The sequence below is a fragment of the Panthera pardus genome, unplaced genomic scaffold (genome assembly GCF_024362965.1).
Source record: "Panthera pardus isolate Hobbes unplaced genomic scaffold, ASM2436296v1 HiC_scaffold_15, whole genome shotgun sequence".
In the NCBI taxonomy this organism is placed as follows: domain Eukaryota; kingdom Metazoa; phylum Chordata; class Mammalia; order Carnivora; family Felidae; genus Panthera; species Panthera pardus.
Window position 1 is genome coordinate 10,459,091 of NW_026526710.1, and position 19,147 is coordinate 10,478,237.

The following is a 19,147-nucleotide window of genomic DNA, read 5'->3' on the forward strand; positions in this document are numbered from 1 at the left end:
GGGTGTGGGGGGGGGCTCACAAGGGCAAGCAGTGTGGCAGAAAGAGCCTTGAGAAATTTCTGGGTTTGATGGAGGCAGTGGAAAACAGGGAGTGTTGCGTGAGCAGGACACATTGCTGAGTACAGGAGACTGTGCTCAATCTGGGCTCTAATAAAAATTAGCTGTATGACTTTGGGCAGGTCTCTGAGCCTTTCTAGGCCTCGGTTTCCAGATTTATGCAGCCCAGATATTCTCAAGGATCTTCTCTCCTTTATAGATACCTTTGTACAAATGGTAGGAAATTTGGTGTCCTCCCCAAGATTTCTGCAGACTCCCAAAGATGCTTTTGTTTTGTTCTTAGTTCTATTTAAGGACCATCTGGATGTGCCACTCATGGGGTCCCTTTGACACTGGGCCAGGCAGATGAGGTATTCGGCTCCCCACTCAAGTCTCCAACAAACTAACTGCTCACATAAAGTACTTGTGTGAACAGGCATGTAGAGCGTATTTGGTGCCCTCCTCTGGTTCTCCCAATGTGAACCCAATTTTCTGGAAACCACTCTTTGCCCACCTCAAACCAAGTAAACGTGAATGTGAGGCCATCTCTGGCCCCAAGGGTGAGCACATGATCTAGTTCCGGCCAATCAGAGCATTCCATCGCCAAAACCACAATGATTAAGGTGGTCATGTGATCTTAGTCAGTCAAATGAGGATTATCCCTGGGTCTTTTTGGAAAAAACTACTAGGAATCAATTCCTGAGAATGAACTGTTAGCCTTAAAAATAAAACTGTCGGTTATTTTAGCAGCAAAAAAAAATGGGTTTATTCAGGAATAGCAGGGGATTATGGTGCCGACCCGCAAGCTACACCAAAACCATAGGCAAGTTCCCAGAATAAAGGGGAGGAGCCTCCTTTTATAGGGACAGGGGAGAGTTGGGAGGGCTGTTATAAACAAAAAGTCCACTGGAGTAAACTAGGGATTTTGAAGTATAGTGGCTTCTCATTGGCTGAGTTGTGACAGTCTGCCATTGGCTGGGCTGTTGGAAGGGCAGGAAGAAAGCCTTTCCCCCTCCTACTACAATAATAAAGTGCAATCCACCTGCAAGATCCCTCTCTCTTCCCGTTGGGTCTGTTTTTGACAAGGCGTGGTAGGACATGAGAACTTCCCCTACTGGCCTCCAACTCCATTCTGAAGGAGGTTTCCCTTTCTCAATTTCCACAGAACCAAAAAAGCAAAGAAACGAGATATAAAAAGACATCAAGTGTCAATGACATTATTTAAGGCCCTGGACCCAGCCATGCCTGGTGTATTCAATTTCATAAGCAAATAAACACTCCTAGCTTATTTTTCTTAATCCAATCCGATTTTTATCTCTATCACTTGCTCCAAAAAGACATCTGATAGTAAATCTTGCCGAAAACTTGAGAAGATAGATGAATGTACAGCATAGCAATGCAACTAATATAAATTCAATATCACCTAGTCTTGATCCTGCAAGTTCTTTGTTTTGCTAACTAAGGGTCCACTCCCCTCTGCCACAGTGACTCAATGATCTCCATTCCAAATTCCATTTATACCTAGCCTAGAGTGGTCCGGCTATGCCCACTGCAGCACCCTCCTCCCGCCCCCACAAGCCCTTATAAAGGTATTTCCCTAAACAAAGAAAATTCCCTCCCTGAGGGGAATTCTTGTACCAGTTATTGAGAAAATAAAAATTTCACTCCTCCACCTACAAAATGAAGAGGCTAGACAAGACTTCCTCCTCATTCCATGCAACTTAACAACTCTGCAGTTCAAAATACAATAAAGCCATTAAAATTGTGGCCTAGGAGAATGTTTTTCAAAATGTAAGTCATAACCCATTAGTGGGTCTTGAAATCAATTTACTGGGTCATAACCAGCATTTTTTTTTTTAATGAAAAAAGAATAAAATAGGACTATAACCAGAGTACATCATACATAACAGAGGTGAGTAGTGGCTCATGAAACTTTTATTTCAATTAGAAACAGAGGTACCGTATACACACAGTACTAGATCATAGTTTCAAATGTATTTCTCACTGTGGCACAAAACGTATGAAAGCTAATGGTGTAAATCAGTACTTGTTGACAGGGAAAGATGTCAGGCAGTTAAAATACATACATATATATACTTATTTATATTTATACATTTATATATGTATATAATGTGATCTAATTTTTGCCAAAGAAAACAACAGAAGAGACAAACAATAGATGTAGATGTGGATAAACCCCCAAAATATATAGAATTATGTATACCAAAGACTAAATTATTATCCCTAGATGGGGGGAAGGGATTAAGGTGTTTTTCATTTTCCTGTGTATACTTTTTTTTTTTTTAGAGAGAGAGAGAGAGCAGGAGCAGGGGAGAGGGTCAGAGGGAGACAGAGAATCTTACGCATACTCCACACTCAGTGCAGAGTCCGACGCAGGGCTCAATCCCGGGATCCTGGGATAATGAGACAGATGCTCTACCGACTGAGCCACCCAGGCACCCCTGTGTATACTTTTGAACTGTTTTAAAAACAGACATGTTAGTTCTACAGTAAATTTAAATTACTCCTCTAGTAAATTTAAATTTAATTCACTCCTACAGTAAATGTAAAAATTTCTTAAAGCCTATTTTTATTTAGAAAGGTAAGTATACTTAGAAAAACCTTTTAACAAGGATATCTGGAAGAAATATACCCAAATAGTAACGATGCTTTTTTGTGTGGTTAATTCCTTGTGTTTTATAATGTACCCACCACAAACGAGTGTTATTGTAAAAGTAAGAAGGAAAGAGTTTGTCTTAATTTTGTGATTCTTCAGCGGGAGAGAGAAGTTTGCATATAAAACTTGAAAAATCAGAACGTACTGAAGGGGTTGGGCGCAGTGGGGGGCAGGGGTGGGGAGCTATGCAAATCCTTTGAATGGATTTTCCGCATCAGTGAATTCCTCTTCTTTTAGCTACTGTCTGATGAAGGTGTATATTAGGATGCGGCTATTATATATTCCAAATGTCATATTCCTCAACACCTGTTTGAAAGAGCATATTTTATTGAGAAGGAAGTGTCACTGAAGCTAAGAGAAAGAAAGACAGTTTCCACCAAAGTGCCAGAAGCCAGGGGACTCCCAGACAAGAAACAGTTGTATATATCTGAAGCTGCCCTTGAACAGGATGCAGACAGCAGCGGAGGACAAAACCAAAGAGAGAAAGGCAAAAAGTCTCTTCAAGGAAGATACTGTCAGGAAATTGAAGAATTGGGCCACCCCATCCAGACTGTCTAAACAATGACGCCCGAAAGAAGGTAAGAGCGGGAAAATTGCCTCCCAAATGGTTAGTTGAATTGTGAGTTCAAAATTATAAGTTATAAAAGGAAATTACAGGGAAAAAATGGAGGGAGGAAGGAGAGGAAGGAGAGAGAGAGGTAAAGGAAACAATAGTGGTAAACGAAATTCTTACCTGTCACTTCTCCGAAGAGCAGGGGGAAATGCAGCATGAGGAAGAGCTGCATTTGGAGTCAGAAAACACAGGTATGGACATGTCAACCTTGTCTCGGTCACAGTCAATGTAGCTGCCTCGTCTAGAGTGCTCGGCGCTCTGGGGGAGAAACTGCGTGTCCCAGCTTTGTGTCTGGAATGGGAAGCCATTTATTCTTCCCTCTTTTTTTCACAGGAAAATACTCTCCTCTGCCCTTCTGTGTGCAAAATGGGGGAAAGAACTGGCATTTACTTTTACCGGTGTGTTTTTTAAGCGATGCATGCATGTGGATTAGGGAAGAAATTCAAACATCGCAAAAGACCGTCGGTGTAAAGCAAGTTAGGCTTGATGCTACCCATCTTCTACTCGCCTCACCCCCGCCCTCCCACATCCACTCTCCGCCTCTATGGCACCAAGTGGCCCCCGTGTCCTCCAGCTGCTAGGTGGCTTGAGCCAATGGGAGCCACTGGCAGGAGATCAGAGGAAAGCATCGGGGTGTGTTTGGGGTATCCTTCCTCTGAGTTTGCTTCAGACGGGCCGTGTCCCTCAACTACGGATCACCAATCCTCCCAAGACCTTCTTCTCTACGTGATCTCCCTCCTTCAGAGGGCTGGTAACCACTCCTTTCCCTTGTCCCGTAGAAATGGCCACAGCTTCATCCCTTCTCTCCCTTGGTGACTGCACTTTGTCCCGTGATCCCCTACACCCATATGCGTGTAAATGGCCACATGGTAAATAAACCTGCCTCACATCACTTTGACTCTGCCATCTGGGTCCTGCTGAGCTCTGACCTCCCTCTCTCCATCTCTCTTGCTCCTTCTCTCTCCTAGAGGGTAATATATGATACGCTTAGTTTTCCTCTCTTTTGTTTTAAAAAAAATTTTTTTAACATTTATTTATTTTTGAGAGACAGAGCATGAGTGGGGGAGGGGCAGAGAGAGGGAGACACAGAATCCAAAGCAGGCTCCAGGCTCTGAGCTGTCAGTGCAGAGCTGACACGGGACTCGAACTCACGAACCATGAGACCATGGCCTGAGCCGAAGCCGGACACTCAGCCGACCGAGCCACCCAGGCACCCCTCCTCTCTTTTGTATTTTAAACTTAACCTATCTTGAAGACTGTGCGGGGCGTTTTCTGTTTCCACAGCTTCTACCCCACCCATTCTCCACTCTTTACCACCATGTCCTGTGTTTCTGGAGGCTGGCCTGGATGGACTGCACCAATGGGCTCCTTTGCCCTGTGACACCTAGCTGGGCACTGCCAGTGGGGGGGCAGTTGTAGATTGGAAGTACCTGCAATAGATAAGCAGGCATGAGGAACATGAGCTTTGGGTATTTATCCCAAAATAAATGCTCCCTCCCTGCCAAGGTGCTATGGTTGACCACTTCCTTCTTCAGAAGGCTCCAATAGGACAGCTCTCTTCTATGAAAAGAATTATACAGATATTTTGAGGCTTTGGATGATATCTGTCTTCAGAAAGGAATACTTTTGATTTCTAGCAGTTAGAGGAGGAAAGATCACCTTAATCTAGTCAGAGACTGAGTTGATTTAAAGCTGGTTTTTAGTCTTTGCAAAGGAAGGTCTCCTTTTCCTGTTTACTGTCATTCTTAGAGCAGAGACCATTAGTGGATTCTATCTTAAAAGGAAGAAAGGAGGGAGGGAGGGAAGGAAGAAAGGAAAGAGGGAAAGAAGGGAGGAAAGGGGGGAGGGAAGAAGGGAGAAAGGAAGGGAGGGAGGGAAGAAGGGAGAGAGGGAAGAAGGAAGGAAGGGAGGAAGGAAGGGAGAAAGGAAGAGAGGGAGGGAAGAAGGGAGGGAGGAAGAGAGGAAAGGAAGTTAGTTCAGTTTTCTAAGAGGACAAAGAGCTAATTACGTTAGCCAGAATTTATTTTGTACCTATTATATGCTGTGTTTCTTACCTAGCATATGTATTAACATATGTTTTGTATCTAATATATGTAGATGATAGAAGTATATAGACAAAGAGATACATAATTATGTCATTTAACCCACTAATGGCCCTATAAGTTTGGTGATTTGGTTTTTATTCTTCATCATAAGGAAATTGAAGTTTATATAAATTAAGAAACTTGCCCAGGGTCACATAGCTAACATACAGGATTAAAACTCAGGATTTCAACTCAGTTCTGTTTGGCTTAAATGAATGTTTATATCTTACGTAAAGCAGCAGCTTGCAAACAGGCTGTGTGGCAGGGGTCCCTACCCCTACCTGTGTGTTAGAATTCTCTGGAAACTCTATTTTTATTTAATTGAAAATTCAGCGATGCCTAATATTTAATTTTAAGTCACTAACTCTGCAGAGCTGTGCCGCAGTCTCCCTCTGTTATCCTAAACCCTCAGTGCAATCCTACTACTTGCTGGCCTGGAAAAGTCCCATTTTGAGGGCATAAATGAATTGGGGTACAGAGGGAAGTGAGACTGAAGCAAGATGTGTAGTGTATGTGTTTTGTGGGGCTGCTGGAACCAATTATCACAAAATGAGTGGATTAAAACAATAGAAACCTATTCTCTCACGGTTCTGGAGCTGTAAGTCCAAGCAAGGACGTGCTTCTTCTGAAGGCTGTAGGAGGGGATCCTTCCTTGCTTCTCTCCCAGCTTCTGGTTGTTGCTGGCAATGGTGCTCTTTGGCATGCAGAGGCATCACCGTAATCTCTGCCTCCATTGTCACGTGGCATTCACCTTGTGTGTCCTCGGTCTTCTCTACGTTCAAATTGTTCAAATTCCCTTGCGCTTACAAGGATGCCAGTCATGGGTTTAGGGCCCACCCTAATCCAGTATGACCTCACCATACCTTGATTATGTCCGCAAAGACTCTTATTCCAAATAAGGTCACATTCACAGGCACTGAGGTTTAGGACCTGAACACATCTTTTGAAGGGTGCACAATTCTACCCATGCAGGTAGGAAGCAAGCTAGAGCGTGTACTGAACAGGAAATTGTGGGCTACTTGGAAATCCATGGGAATACCTGGCCTGGGAGCGTTTTCCTACCTGGGTTGGAGGTTTGAGAAGTCTTAAGTGGGTGTTAAATGAAGCAAGGTCAGGGCACCTGGTTGGCTAAGTCGGTTAAGCATCTGACTTCGGATCGAGTCATGATCTCACAGTTCGTGGGTTGGAACCCTGCATCGGGCTCTGTGCTGACAGATGGGAGTCTGGAGCCTGCTTTAGATTCTGTGTCTCCTTCTTTCTCCCTGCCCCACCTCCACTTGTGCTCTGGTCTCTCTCTCTCTCTCTCTCTCTCTCTCTCTCAATCAAAAATAAATAAATAAACATTACAAATATATATTTAAATAAAACAAGGCCTCCCCGCAAAGGCTAGAGAAGTTAAAATCTTCCAGATGGCTTGGGAACCCTAGTTGTCTGCAGGGCTTACAGATACACCCCCAGGTTGTTCTGCTGAACACACACACGCGGCCTCTTTCAATGAAAAAGCATCAAGACTGTGCGACAGAGTGCTGAAGTCAGTCGCTGAATTCTCAGCCCTAAAACTGGGTTAGTCTCCGGCAATCTCCACCACTAACAAAGTGCCAAATCCCCAGAGCTTCAGTTTCCTCCTTTGTAAAACGGGATTAATAATTCCGTAATTCCGACCTGTCCTGCAGCAGCCCTGCCCGCTGTGACATGAAGCATGAATAAATGGAAAGCATTAGTCACGGAGGGAGCTTGGGCCACATCCTAGAATCCAGTGGGGGAAATTCACTAAGAATACTCCTGGAGGCCACTCTACTTCCCCCACGACCGCACCTGTTATACCAAAGCAAAGAAAGAAAGAGCAAGAGAGGGTCATAAACACCGCATTTTTTCGTCATCATTTACAAAGGTCCACGTTCACCGCCCCCCTTCCGGGTGCGGTCTGGAGGATAAGGTAGGAATGGGCCGAGGGACCACAGGGCTCCCAAGGGTCAATGTAGCAAGCGGTAATCCTTCTTGAACAGAATGAAATACAGGGTCCTCAGAGGTGGTGCAAATACACATTATCCAGTGATATTTCGTCCTGGCAGCAATTAGTCAATAGGTTGCCAGCTATCGGGCGTCAGGGGAGCCCCCACTTTTACTTTTGCTCTGGGCCCCATAATTTGTAAATCCGGTGCTGGCATTTCAGTAAAAATACCCAGAAGGAGTTCTTTGGGTGCTAGATGCAACACAGAAAAGTATATTAAAGATATTCAGAAAACAATGACTTTTCCAATAGGTTTTTAATGCCAAACATATGTACTCCTCACTGAAATTCGAGTGCATAGCAGATTCTGAGATTTCACTTCAACTACCCCAGCTGGCATCCGACACATTCCAAAATGTTGCTTCCACTGGATACGTCTATTTTTAATCCCTTCAGATGCCTTTCTTTTTTGGCAAATTGGGAGGAAGAGAGTGCCTGTCGCTCCACGTCTTTCAGTTCATATTTTGCATAAATCAACCAGGAATTAAGAATTAAACAATCACTTCATATCTCAGTTGTCAAATATTTCACTGTTGGGAGACGTATTTGCATATCTGAAAACATGTCGGCCTCTCGGTGTGTTCGGGCTGTGGAGAATATAAAGAAAACTCTTCGGGATACTGACGAGCACAACAGCCAGAAAGAGATTTGGGGCACGGTGGTCAAAGAAGGTGGTAGGTCCACGTAACGAGATGAGGGGGACGCCCTGACCTCCCTGGTTATTGCCGTCCACACTGACCTACGTCAGGTTCCCCAGGAGCAGACCCAGAACAGGAGTTTGGATAGAGGCGGTTTACTTGGGGGGCCATCCAAGCAGTACCTCAAGGGGGTGGGGAAGCGAAACAGGGAAAGGGAAGAAGCCAACACTGGGTCATCCATGAACAGGCATCTACCATAGGCAAGTCAGTCCTGAAGGAGACCTCTGGGGAATATAGAGCACACTCCAGAGATGTCCTACCTACCTGAGGGGCGAGCGGGTGAGGTATTAACCACAAACTCCTGCTCATCACCCCTTTCCATCGACTCCTGTGGGTTTTAACTTCTTGCACATCCAAGGCTGCTCAGTTCAGAGAGAAAACAGACCTCTGGCCCTGTGGTGTGCCCTGAGGCACCCCAGGGTGCCACAGAAAATCCATAGCAGAGGATAGGGATATCTTAAATATTTGAGGGAAACAATGTAACATCTATGAACACTGTATGAGCTAATTTGAGGTAACTCAGTGGTATGGGTAGTTTGGGGACCTCCTCCCTCCCTCAAATTCATATGTTAAAGTCTTAACCCCTAGTAGCTCAGAATGTGACTTTATTTAGTTGAATCCCTGTAGTGCTGGGGAGCTCATTCGCTCCCTATGGAACATACCCCTTCATAAACAGAAAAGGGAAATAGCATGTCTCAAGCCTGTATGGGGTACTAGGCTCTATACATTTCATTATTTCACTTAGTGATCCCAACTGTATGAGGTGGGCATAACCATCACTATTTATATATGTGGTGAAGTTGAGGCTAGGAGAGGTAAAAATCCCTTGATCAGGATCTCATCACGAGTCAATGGCAGAGCCGAGATTCGAACACACGTCTTTTCAATTCCAGAGCCATTTCTACTTCCAGGTGTCACATAGCTCTGACAGGTGGCCATTAACAACAAAAGAAAGGAGAGCTGACACTTAACTGAGCACTTCCTTTCTGGTAGGCATGGTGCTTCACATGGACAATCCATTTGGTTTTCACCACAGATTACCTCTGAGGCTGCTCAATGCCCAATCAGTCCGGCTCTAGAGTTTATGCCTCTTAAAATGGTTCTCTGATGTGTATTTCTTCATATTGAGCCCAAACCTCTTCCTACTCTTTGGACTCATACAGAACTTGTTGAGTCCTTCTCCACCGAGCCTGCCCCTCAAAGCTGTATGAACATTTTCCATCCCATTTTGCTTTCTCACCCCATCTCATCCCCAGCCCCATCTACTGAATACAATTCAGTTTATCTGCATCTTTGTTTCCTTTTTTATGTTTATGTATGCGTTTTTGAGAGAGAGAGAGAGAGAGAGAGAGATCATGAGCGGGAAAGGGGAAGAGAGAGAGGGAAACAGAGAATCCCAAGCAGGCTCCACACTGTCAGTGCAGAGCCCGACGTGGGGCTCAGTCTCATGAACCTAGAGATATGACCTGAGCCCAAATCAGGAGTCGGCCGCTGAACTGACTGAGCCACCGAGGCATCCCTAGTTTGTCTGCATCTTTCTGAAAGCACTTTCGGATTGCTTAATGCTGCCCACAACGGAAGCAGGAAGACCAAAAGTTCCCGTGAAAGGGAAGGTCAGACTCAGTCTTCCTACAGTGGCCAGAAAATAATGACTTCCAAGCATCAGCATCTAGAGCCGTGGGGCGGGGCACTGTGTATTGAATAGAGGGTCATCTGGCAGAGGACTCCTTCTAAAGAGAAGCTGAGGTAGGGGCGCTTGGGTGGCTCAGTCGGTTAAGCATCCGACTCGGCTCAGGTCATGATCTCTCAGTTTGTGAGTTCGAGCCCTGCGTCGGGCTCTGGGCTGACGGCTCAGACCCTGGAGCCTGCCTCAGAATCTGTGTCTCCCTCTCTCTCTGCCCCTCCCCCACTCACACACACTCTCTCTCTCCTTCAAAAATAAACATTAAAAAATTTTAAAAAAAAGAGAGAAACTGAGGTCATTATCGTGTGACATCATAACCTGCAGAAGCTCAAGGTTTAGAGATAAAACATGAATTAGATTGATTTCACGTGAAATAATGCCAAGGATAAAGCATGCAAATCAGAACTTGTGCAATAAATCTTCTGCAAGCTGAGAACCTACCCCATGGGGTTATTGGAAGAATTAAATACATTAATGGATGGAAAGTGCTTAGCAGAGCACCTGGCACCAGGCGAATTATCGATAAATATTAGTATTAATATCAGCTGTGAAATGAACACTACATGTAAAAATGAGTAATTCTTTCTGGGGATGGGATGTCAGGAAATAATCATAATAGTTGCCACTTGACTAGGATTCCTCACATGCTCAGCCTTTATATACATTATCTGTTTTAATCCTTGACAATCTGTACAAAAGTGATTCTTCCCATTTTAAAGATATGGAAGCCAAGGATCAGCAGAGTTTAGGGATCGTATCCTGGGTCATGCAGCTAAGTGGTTAAGAGCTTGGGTTTTAGACTCAAACAAGTCGCGCTTTTGAATCCCAGCTCAGCCACTTTGTGTGACCTGAAGCATGTCATTCAAGTTCTCTGAGCCTCAGCTTCCTAGTCCGTTAAATAAGGTAATAAAATATTTTCCTTAAAGATGTGCTGCAGACAATGAGCCAATATATGTAAAACAGAGCAATGTCTAGCACATTCCAAACACTCCTTAGATGTATACATGTGTGTGTGCATGTATGTATATATGTGGGGGCTTTGAAGTATGAGTAGGAGTGTGTCAGGTGGAAAGAGGAGGGAAATATGCTTCTCAAGGTAAAGTAACTGTGGGGCTAAAGACACACACTGAGGTACCCAACCCAAGGCACAAGAAATCACTAGTGGGTTACTGGCAGGACAGAGCAGAGTTTAGAAGGAAGGAGTCTCTTGTAGTTAGACGGAGAGAAAGGGTTAAGGTCCTCAGACCTAAGAGGAGAAACCAGAGTTGGGAGAATGTGGCTCCCTGGCCAGTCGCCAGCTCCCAGCCATCTTCCCTGCAACTCCTGAGTTCGCGACCCCGCCCCCACCAATCCCAACCAATGAGGAAGTCCTCCACGGCGTCTCGTTGCCAGGCAACCGAGTTGGCCCCGGCCTTGCAGTTAGCCGATTTTCTCTCCCTAGCGTTGGGAACCTGAGCCTCACACTGGGGCCGCCTTAAGATAGGGATCCGGGGGCCCCTCTGTGGGCTCCCTTCAGACTTTATCAGTGGAGTTTTATTTTTTTTACTTCATATTTTATTTTCGTTTATAAGAGAGAAAGACATCCCCTTCCAAAGAGAGGGAACACTCATGAAAGTTTGTGACTTTCTAAGAAGTGAATAATTCCAAGCTTGCCTGATTCTACCCAGTCTGGACCTCCTTTTCCTGTTTATGGGAAACCCAGATGACCTGCCTCCTTATTCCTGGGTCAGAAGCCTCTTTGGAGTCTGTGTAATTGGCATTGGAAATCAGGGAGAAATTGCTGGAACCTCTCACACCAGTGGCTGCTGAAGTAGAAGATTCGGGGGGGGGGAACCTCTCTTTAGGGGGCACAGGCCACACCTGAGGGATTTCCAAGATGACCAAAATACCAGCCACCAAGAAGGTGCAAAGCGTCCCCAACGCAGGGGCCCTCTGGCCCTTTTATGCCTCAGAACATCTAACACAGGTAGGTCTCCCCTCTCTGCCAAAACCAATCATGTTTTCAAGACCAAGTGATATAGGAATTAGCCTTCAGGCCAACAAGAGACAGGGGAAGAGAGGAGTCATGGTGTAATTAAATTGTCGAGACACATCCCTGTTGCTATCAATGGTTGGTTTCTCGTAAAGAATGAAAACGCCAGCCAGAACACTGAGCTGGGCCATCCTATTAGCCAGTAATTCCAAAATGATAGAATAAATCAGCAGTGACACTGTAGAACATCAGAAAAAAATTAAGATGAATTGTAGGTTTGCCATTGCAGAAATTATTTTCAGAGATCCACTGGGCTCGGGGTACGTGCACATCCTCTCTCTTATGGAAAGAATGCGAAGTCAAACTTTCGGTTTTGAAGCTTGACTTTGCTACTCGCAAACTGTTGACATAAGATAAGTTGCTTAGCATCCCTGAGCCTTTATTTCCTCGTGTCTGCAAAGTGACAACAGGAATTTCAACTAGGCAGAAACAGTGTTAAGACTAAGGAGATGTGGAAATTGGTTAACATGATCCAAACACTTGATAATGTGTTTATGTGGCATGAAATACTGCTGTTGACTTGAAAAAAAAATCATGAATATGTATGTAATGGCCACAGTCAAGTGTTTCTGTTTTCAAAGGATCATAACTGGGTAGGCCAGTTCTGTCTTTGGTAACTGTGTCTTTGTTATTGTATCTGCAAACCTGTATATCACCACTGATTGACTGAGATAGGTGAACAGTGGGAGAGGGGGTCACAGGCAACCCCGGCCCACCGTGGGGTATCTTATGGCTCAGAACCCTGCCCCAGGAAGGAGGGCCTGGGGAGAAGTCAGTGCACAAAGGAGAGCTTAAAACTCACCCATGGTTATGTGGTGGCCCAAAGTGCTCCTTCCAAGAATTACCACATCTGTATGCACCCCCCATTGTTCTGCTCTCTCAGTGAGCTCGCTCTGCAAGATGCAGTTCTCATCTATCTCCTTTCATCTCAAAAGGCTACACAGAAGTTCCATCCAGAGCAGTCCTCTCGGAGACTGAACTTCCTTAGCAGGGGCCGGGAGAGGGGGTGAGGAGAATGAGTGAGGTGGACTTTTCAGAAGTAGAGGGGGTGTGGGCAGTGGACCCAAACAGCCTGGGTTTGAGCCCTGGATCTGCCTCTTAGCAGCCCTGTGGACCTTGGGCAACTTGCAGAACATCTCTGCTTCAGTGTTACCATCTGTCAGAGGTGGGTATGGTTATGCCTTCTCATGAGATCGCTGGTGAGCATTAAATGATCTATCTGAAGCTCCTAGAACAGTTCTTGACACACAGTGAACACTCCTTAGAACTTAGTTATATTGTTATTTCATTCATTTGGCAAACATTTATTGAACCTGTTATGTGCTAACCACCTGCTCTTGTAACAAATGGGACTTGCCTTTAAAAATTTCATAATCTATAGTGTGTATGTTTGGGATGGGAAGTGGGAGATAAGAAACAGATAATTGTAATGCAAAGTGAAAAGCATCATTGGGTGTTGTGAGAATGCAGAGGACAGCTAACTCGGACGTGTGTGTGTGTGTGTGTGTGTGTGTGCGCGCGCACGTGTGTGTCAGATTTGCGGAGGGGAGAACCCATGTATCCAAGTAAATGCAGTAGGGTTTTCCATCTTGGGACAGAGAGATGAGAAAAGTAGAGGGAGGTACAGAGGTTGGAATGACCATGTCTTTCTTGGAAGAGGGTTGGTGGAACCAGGAAGGTCAAGAAAAGGGAAGAAGGTTTCCAGGGAACTGTTGGGTAAACTAAGACTTTAGGCACAAAAGCTTCATTGAAATCCCGCTGCCCCTGCCCCACTTTCTAGGAAATAATGAAGACTCTAGGGTGTCACTGGCTCACATCTGAATTATCATACTTGTAGAAATTGCAACATTTTAGAGCTACCGTAAAGCATTGGTTACCCTAAGCGAGGTTAACTAGAATGTGCCAAGCCACAAAGAAAATATGTACAAATTGGGATCGACTTATGGTGCCAAACCCAATCAAACCAATAATAATTGCAGTGACGTTAATAACAATGGTAATAGTCGGCACGTCTTGAGTATTTACCATGTGCCAGGTCCTAAGCTAGATCTTTCAGAACCATCTACAACACATCAGGGTGAACTGTTACCTCCTCACAAGATAGATGGCAACGTGGAAGCCCAGGGAAAATAGGTCCCTTATCCAAGGACACTGGCCAGCAGGGAACAGATTTGAACTTGGATCTTTCTCCAGGGTTCCAGCGCTCCCCGCCTCCCCACGCTAATCAGGTAGTGACAGAGGTTAGCATACACCACAAGCGTATACAAAATGAAGGTTAAGTGTGGGCCCTGGCTTCAGATAACTTTCGGGTTTATTTGGGGGGCAGAGGGTGACATATAGACAAAGCATAACAAATGCCAGGCAGCCAGGTAAGTGTCTAATGAGGAGTGATTGAGGAAGGATCTGGTTTCTCAGAGGAGAAGGATGAGGCCACACTGGGCTGCATGGTAATACGTAATACCACTGACTACGGGTCCACCATGCTCTAGTGTAATCACATGCAGAGACCTACCCCCCCAAAAAGGGTCCTGAAGCCCTCCGAAGCTAGGTATTTTCCTTCTCACAGAATGGAAGTTGCTATGTCATAACTAATGTTACAGTGACACCCTGCCTCGCCCAGTGTCTTCCTGTAGTGTTTAAAAATATGAATAATATATGCAAATCCTCTGCTTGAATGGCTTTTGTTGAGGAAACCTTGTAGCTCGCCCTTACATGGGGCTCCCTAATCTTTTAGGGAGTTCCTTGTCCCTTTGTTTTTCAAGGAAGCAGAAGAGAAGTTTAATGGGATTAGCCATGGGAAGGGAGGGAGCAGGGCATGTGCAGATTACCGTGGACACACATTTTCTTCCCTGAAAGGGAGCTAAAAGAAGAAGGGCACTTAGCACACACCCCTCCACGTTGCAGAATGGAAATGCAGAAATGGCATTTTGGCAAAAACGATTAAGTTGTGGAATCCTTTAGACAAGCTCTGTCTCTTGGTGCCTGAAGTGTCTACCTCGCTGAGATTAAACACCCAGCGGGAAAAGAAGGATCCCTAATTTGGGCAGATCCTGAAACAGCCAGTAATCATCCTGGGCACTCTACTCCTATCATAGCTTAGTGACTTAAAGAGACGTTTCTTCAGCAAACAACATGAGCTCAAACCCTGACTTTGCCACTTACCAGGTTGTGTGGCCTTGAACAAATCAGTTTTCTGAGCCTCAGTTTCACGGGGATGTCGCATTTTATCTAATCTAAGACGCCTTCCATTTCAAGAGGTGTCGTAATTTTGTTTTGTGCCACTAAGAAAGAAAACTCTACTGATTAAACTATAACCTACTTTCCATTATAAGATGTGCCCCAGTTTCAGAGTTGCTAAAATGTGAAAATAAAATGTGCATCTCAGAATAGATGAAACAGCTAAAAATGCTCCCCTGTCATAGGGTGTTGTGGGGATTAGATGAGCTCATGTGGGCAAAGCTCTTAGAACAGAGCCTGGCACAGAGTAAATACCATGAAATGTTAGCCATGATGGCTTTTGTTTCATCCTCTATCGGCTCTAGGATAGAGGGGTTGTTATGAACCCCCTTTTGCACCTGGGTAGACTGAGGCTGGAAGAGCCCCAGGGTCTGGTTCTCTGCTGAGAAGGGAGAAGGGGGCAAATGAAGCAGAATCCCAGGTATAGAGAGTATTGCTTGGCCCAAGCTTGGCCCAAGCATCTCTGCCCGCCCCTCCACTCCCTATCGTCTTACCTCCGCCTCTGCACCCCCCCCCCCACCCCTGTGATGAGAACAGAAACGCCCAGAGAAGGTCTCAGGAGTCCAGCCCAGGGTACACCCGGGGGGGGCTGCCTGGAATCAGAAAAGGAGAACTAACATGTTTTAGAAAGAGATCCCCCAACAAGAGAAACCTGGACTTTCCACAGAAGACGTTTCCAGCTGCAAACATGAAATGATTTTCCCCCTTGTCCAGACGGGGGGCACTGTGGCCTGTAGAGGTAAGTGGCGACTCATCACCCCTCTTTGTTGGAAGTGGGCTCAGCGCTGGGTGATTTCTCTGGCCTCTAATCACAGAGACCACGCCCCCTGCCCTGAATCACTGATTGCGATGGAAAAAAAAAAAAAACAAAAAAAAACAGAAAACAAAACAAAAAACAAAAAACAAAACCAAAATAGAATAAAAGCTCTCATGACCACTTGAGATTCAATTCTGAAGAATCCCACCAGCTGCGCCTTCATTTTTACACGACTCATGGCTTAGGCCAGGGAAATACCAACCAGTCCTTTTCTCTCTCCAAGGGATTCTTCTGGCTCCATTGTTATATGCAGGAGACAGTTGCAGAATTCAAGTTGCTTTGTTGTGTTGTTTCTCTTTCTGCCCCAATGCCGATGCTACAGACTGGTAATGCCTGCCTTGGCGAATCTTGCTGTGTCTAATTGCAGGTCAATGTGACAGTGAGTTCCCCTCCAGGATAAATTGTGGGGAAGGTGCGTGTTCATTACCTCCTGACACAGGAAGAGCGCTAGGCACTTTCTTTGTGCTGGACAAAATGAAGCAAGCTCTTTGTCTCAGCTGCAAAGAGGCAACTGCTCAGTGTGGGGAAGGGGTGGGGAGGGCGGAAGAAACACAGCCAAGAGTCTAGTTGATGTGATATTAGCTTAGTGACTAGGTAGGAGCTCTGCCTTGGAGGTCATACAAAGGTGCGCTCAAATCCCCTCTCTGACAGTCTCAAGTAGGAGGTTCTGTGAAATGGGCTGAATTATAATAGGGTCTACTGCATCGATGTTTTGGCAGGTTTAAATAAAATAATGCATGTGAAATACTGAGCACGATATCAGGACACAGTTAGCCCTCCCCCGACCCTGTAAGGGATGGCGGTAGTTATTACCAGTGCCCCTCTCTGTCCTCCGACTGGACGGGAGTGCCACCATCACCACTTTGAAGACGCGGTCAGCCCAGATATGAAGTCTGGAGGAAGCTGACAAGTCACACATGGGGGCCATCATTAGTGAGGCTAAGTGCCAGCTTAAGGGTAGAAGGGAAGAAGTGGGTCTAGGGATAATTTTTAGAACTGGCATGAGAGTATATCTGCATGAAGGATGAGGTGCCTTGCAGGAGAAAATCTGTTCTGGTGGCAGAAACGCACGACCCAGTTAAAAACCCTGGTTGTAGAAAAGGAGGTGTCTCTATAGTTTGCATTTCTTGGATTTAACTCTCAGCCCAAGCCCATTACTCATGTTTGAATCCCATGGAGAACCAGAAAGAAGTGAGCAGAAAAAAAAAAAAAAAAAGGAAAACTCTATGTATCAATTAGGATCATTTTGGGCTATAAGTAAGAGAAAAACTGAAAAGCAGTGACATAAACAAATATGAACTTATTTTTCTCATGTAAGAAATCTGGAGGTGAATGCCTATTGGTATTGGTTCAGAAGCTTGCTAATTAATGCAGGAACTGGCAGGTCTTTTCCCCTCATGGTCATAGAATGGCTGCCCCAGCTCCAGGTGTCCCATTCCTACCCCAGCAGAAAGAGGTAAAAGTGGAGATTGTGGGTTACTACCTTTGTCCCTTTTATGAGGCAAATGAAGGCTTTCCAAGAACTTTCCTATTTTCCTCTTATGCTCCATTTGCCAGAACAGTGTCGCCTGCCTTTTCTAACTGCAAGAATGGCTGGGAGGGGTGCCTAGGTGGCTCAGTTGGTTAAGCATCTGACTTCAGCTCAGGTCATGATCTCAGGGCTCGAGCCCCCGCTCGGAGCTTGGAGCCCACTTCGGATTCTGTGTCTCCTTCTCTCTCTGCCCCTCCCCTACTCTCACTCTGTCTCTCTCAAAGGTAAATAAACATTAAAAAAAATTTTTTTAAATGAATAAACATTTAAAAATTAAAAAAGAATGGCTGGGAAAGTGTGTATCTAGCAGCATGGAAAGCAGGGGCAAAGGAGAGATGAAAGAATGGGAAATAGGTATCGGATGGAGTAATCAGCAGTGGGTGTGAATCACAAATGATTTCCCAAAAACTCAGATACTGGTGGACCCAAGCAACCCAGTGACTGTGAGGCTCTGGGGGCAGGGAAGGGTAGAGGCCCTCAACAGAAGAATTCGTTCCTTCAAGGAGTATTTGTATATGCCAACCATGATGCTAGGTGTTGGGGATACAGAAGTGAAAAGAGGCAATCATATGGGACACCCTTCTGGAAACTCTGAAAAAACATATACCTACAAGAATAACAGGAAGAGAGAGAGAGAGTTGGGACAGCAGAACCTGTGCCATTGTTATCACTATGACTCCCATCTGGTTCGATGTTTGAGGGAGGGGAGCTTGAGGAAACTCCAGTTAGACAAGTCTTTACACATCTGTGGAAGGAGCCCTGTCCTCAACCCCCTATCAACATCCCCCCACCCACCCACCCACTGCAGCCTCCAAATACTCAGCTGTGAGCTGTTAAATTCAGAAGCTGCTGCAGAATCCATGCAGGGTTGGGTGGTAAGTAAGCACTTACATGAAATCTGACAGAAGCCAATTAAACCTTTCTTGGACTGAATAAACCAACATATTTTTCTCGGAGATCTTTCTGACAGCTACATTCAAAATCATAATGGTTGGTAATGGGATACCTTCTATCCTGAGATGGTGGCATTTTTCCCTTCTAAATTCCTGTTTTCAAACTCTGCTCAGAAAATTTCTTGCAGGGCTCAATTTCGATCGAATGTATTTCTGCCTAAATTGGAATTTATGCAATCGCTAGTTTTATTTAATAACTCGAGAATTAGTCACGTCTGGCGATCGGCTTGTATGTCCAGAAGTGCCTCGGGGTTTCTGGGTATCACAAAGTGAGAAGATTATACTGCTGGGATGGTTTCTGGGGTGGGTTCAGCATTGTCAGCGGCTTGAAGAGGTTCATGGTAGCTCAGTGGTAGAAAAGACAGAATAATGTCCCACAGTAGCCTGGTTACATGGGCAGGGTCACCTTCCGGGGTGTATATTTAACACCTACCATGACAGATGCTTAGGGGGTCAGACCTGGGGACTTCTCTCAAGGAACTCACAATTCCACTGGAGAACCAATTCATAAACATCCATGAATCAAGACAGCAAATAAAAAGTACCAAAAAGAGGAGTACCTGGGTGGCTCAGTCGGTTAAGCATCCAACTTCGGCTCAGGTCATGATATCATGGTTTGTGGGTCTGAACCCCATGTCAGGCTCTGTGCTGACAGCTTGGAGCCTGGAGCCTGCTGCAGATTCTGTGTCTCCCTCTCTCTCTGCCCCTCCCCAGCTCGCACTCTCTCTCTCTCTCTCTCTCTCTCTCAAAAATAAACATTAAAAAAAAATTGTT

General features: G+C 45.2%; 1 protein-coding gene across 1 annotated transcript in view; it reads left to right on the plus strand.

Annotated features, from left to right (window-relative positions):
- The first annotated feature begins 11,218 nt into the window (after positions 1-11,218).
- CCDC60 (coiled-coil domain containing 60) overlaps positions 11,219-19,147 on the plus strand; it is a 162,088-nt gene continuing 154,159 nt past the window's right edge. Inside the window, exon 1 of the mRNA XM_019467310.2 lies at positions 11,219-11,769. Within this exon, the coding sequence (XP_019322855.2) occupies positions 11,680-11,769 (90 nt within the window). The 5' untranslated portion in view covers positions 11,219-11,679. The remainder of the gene's footprint in view (positions 11,770-19,147) is intronic.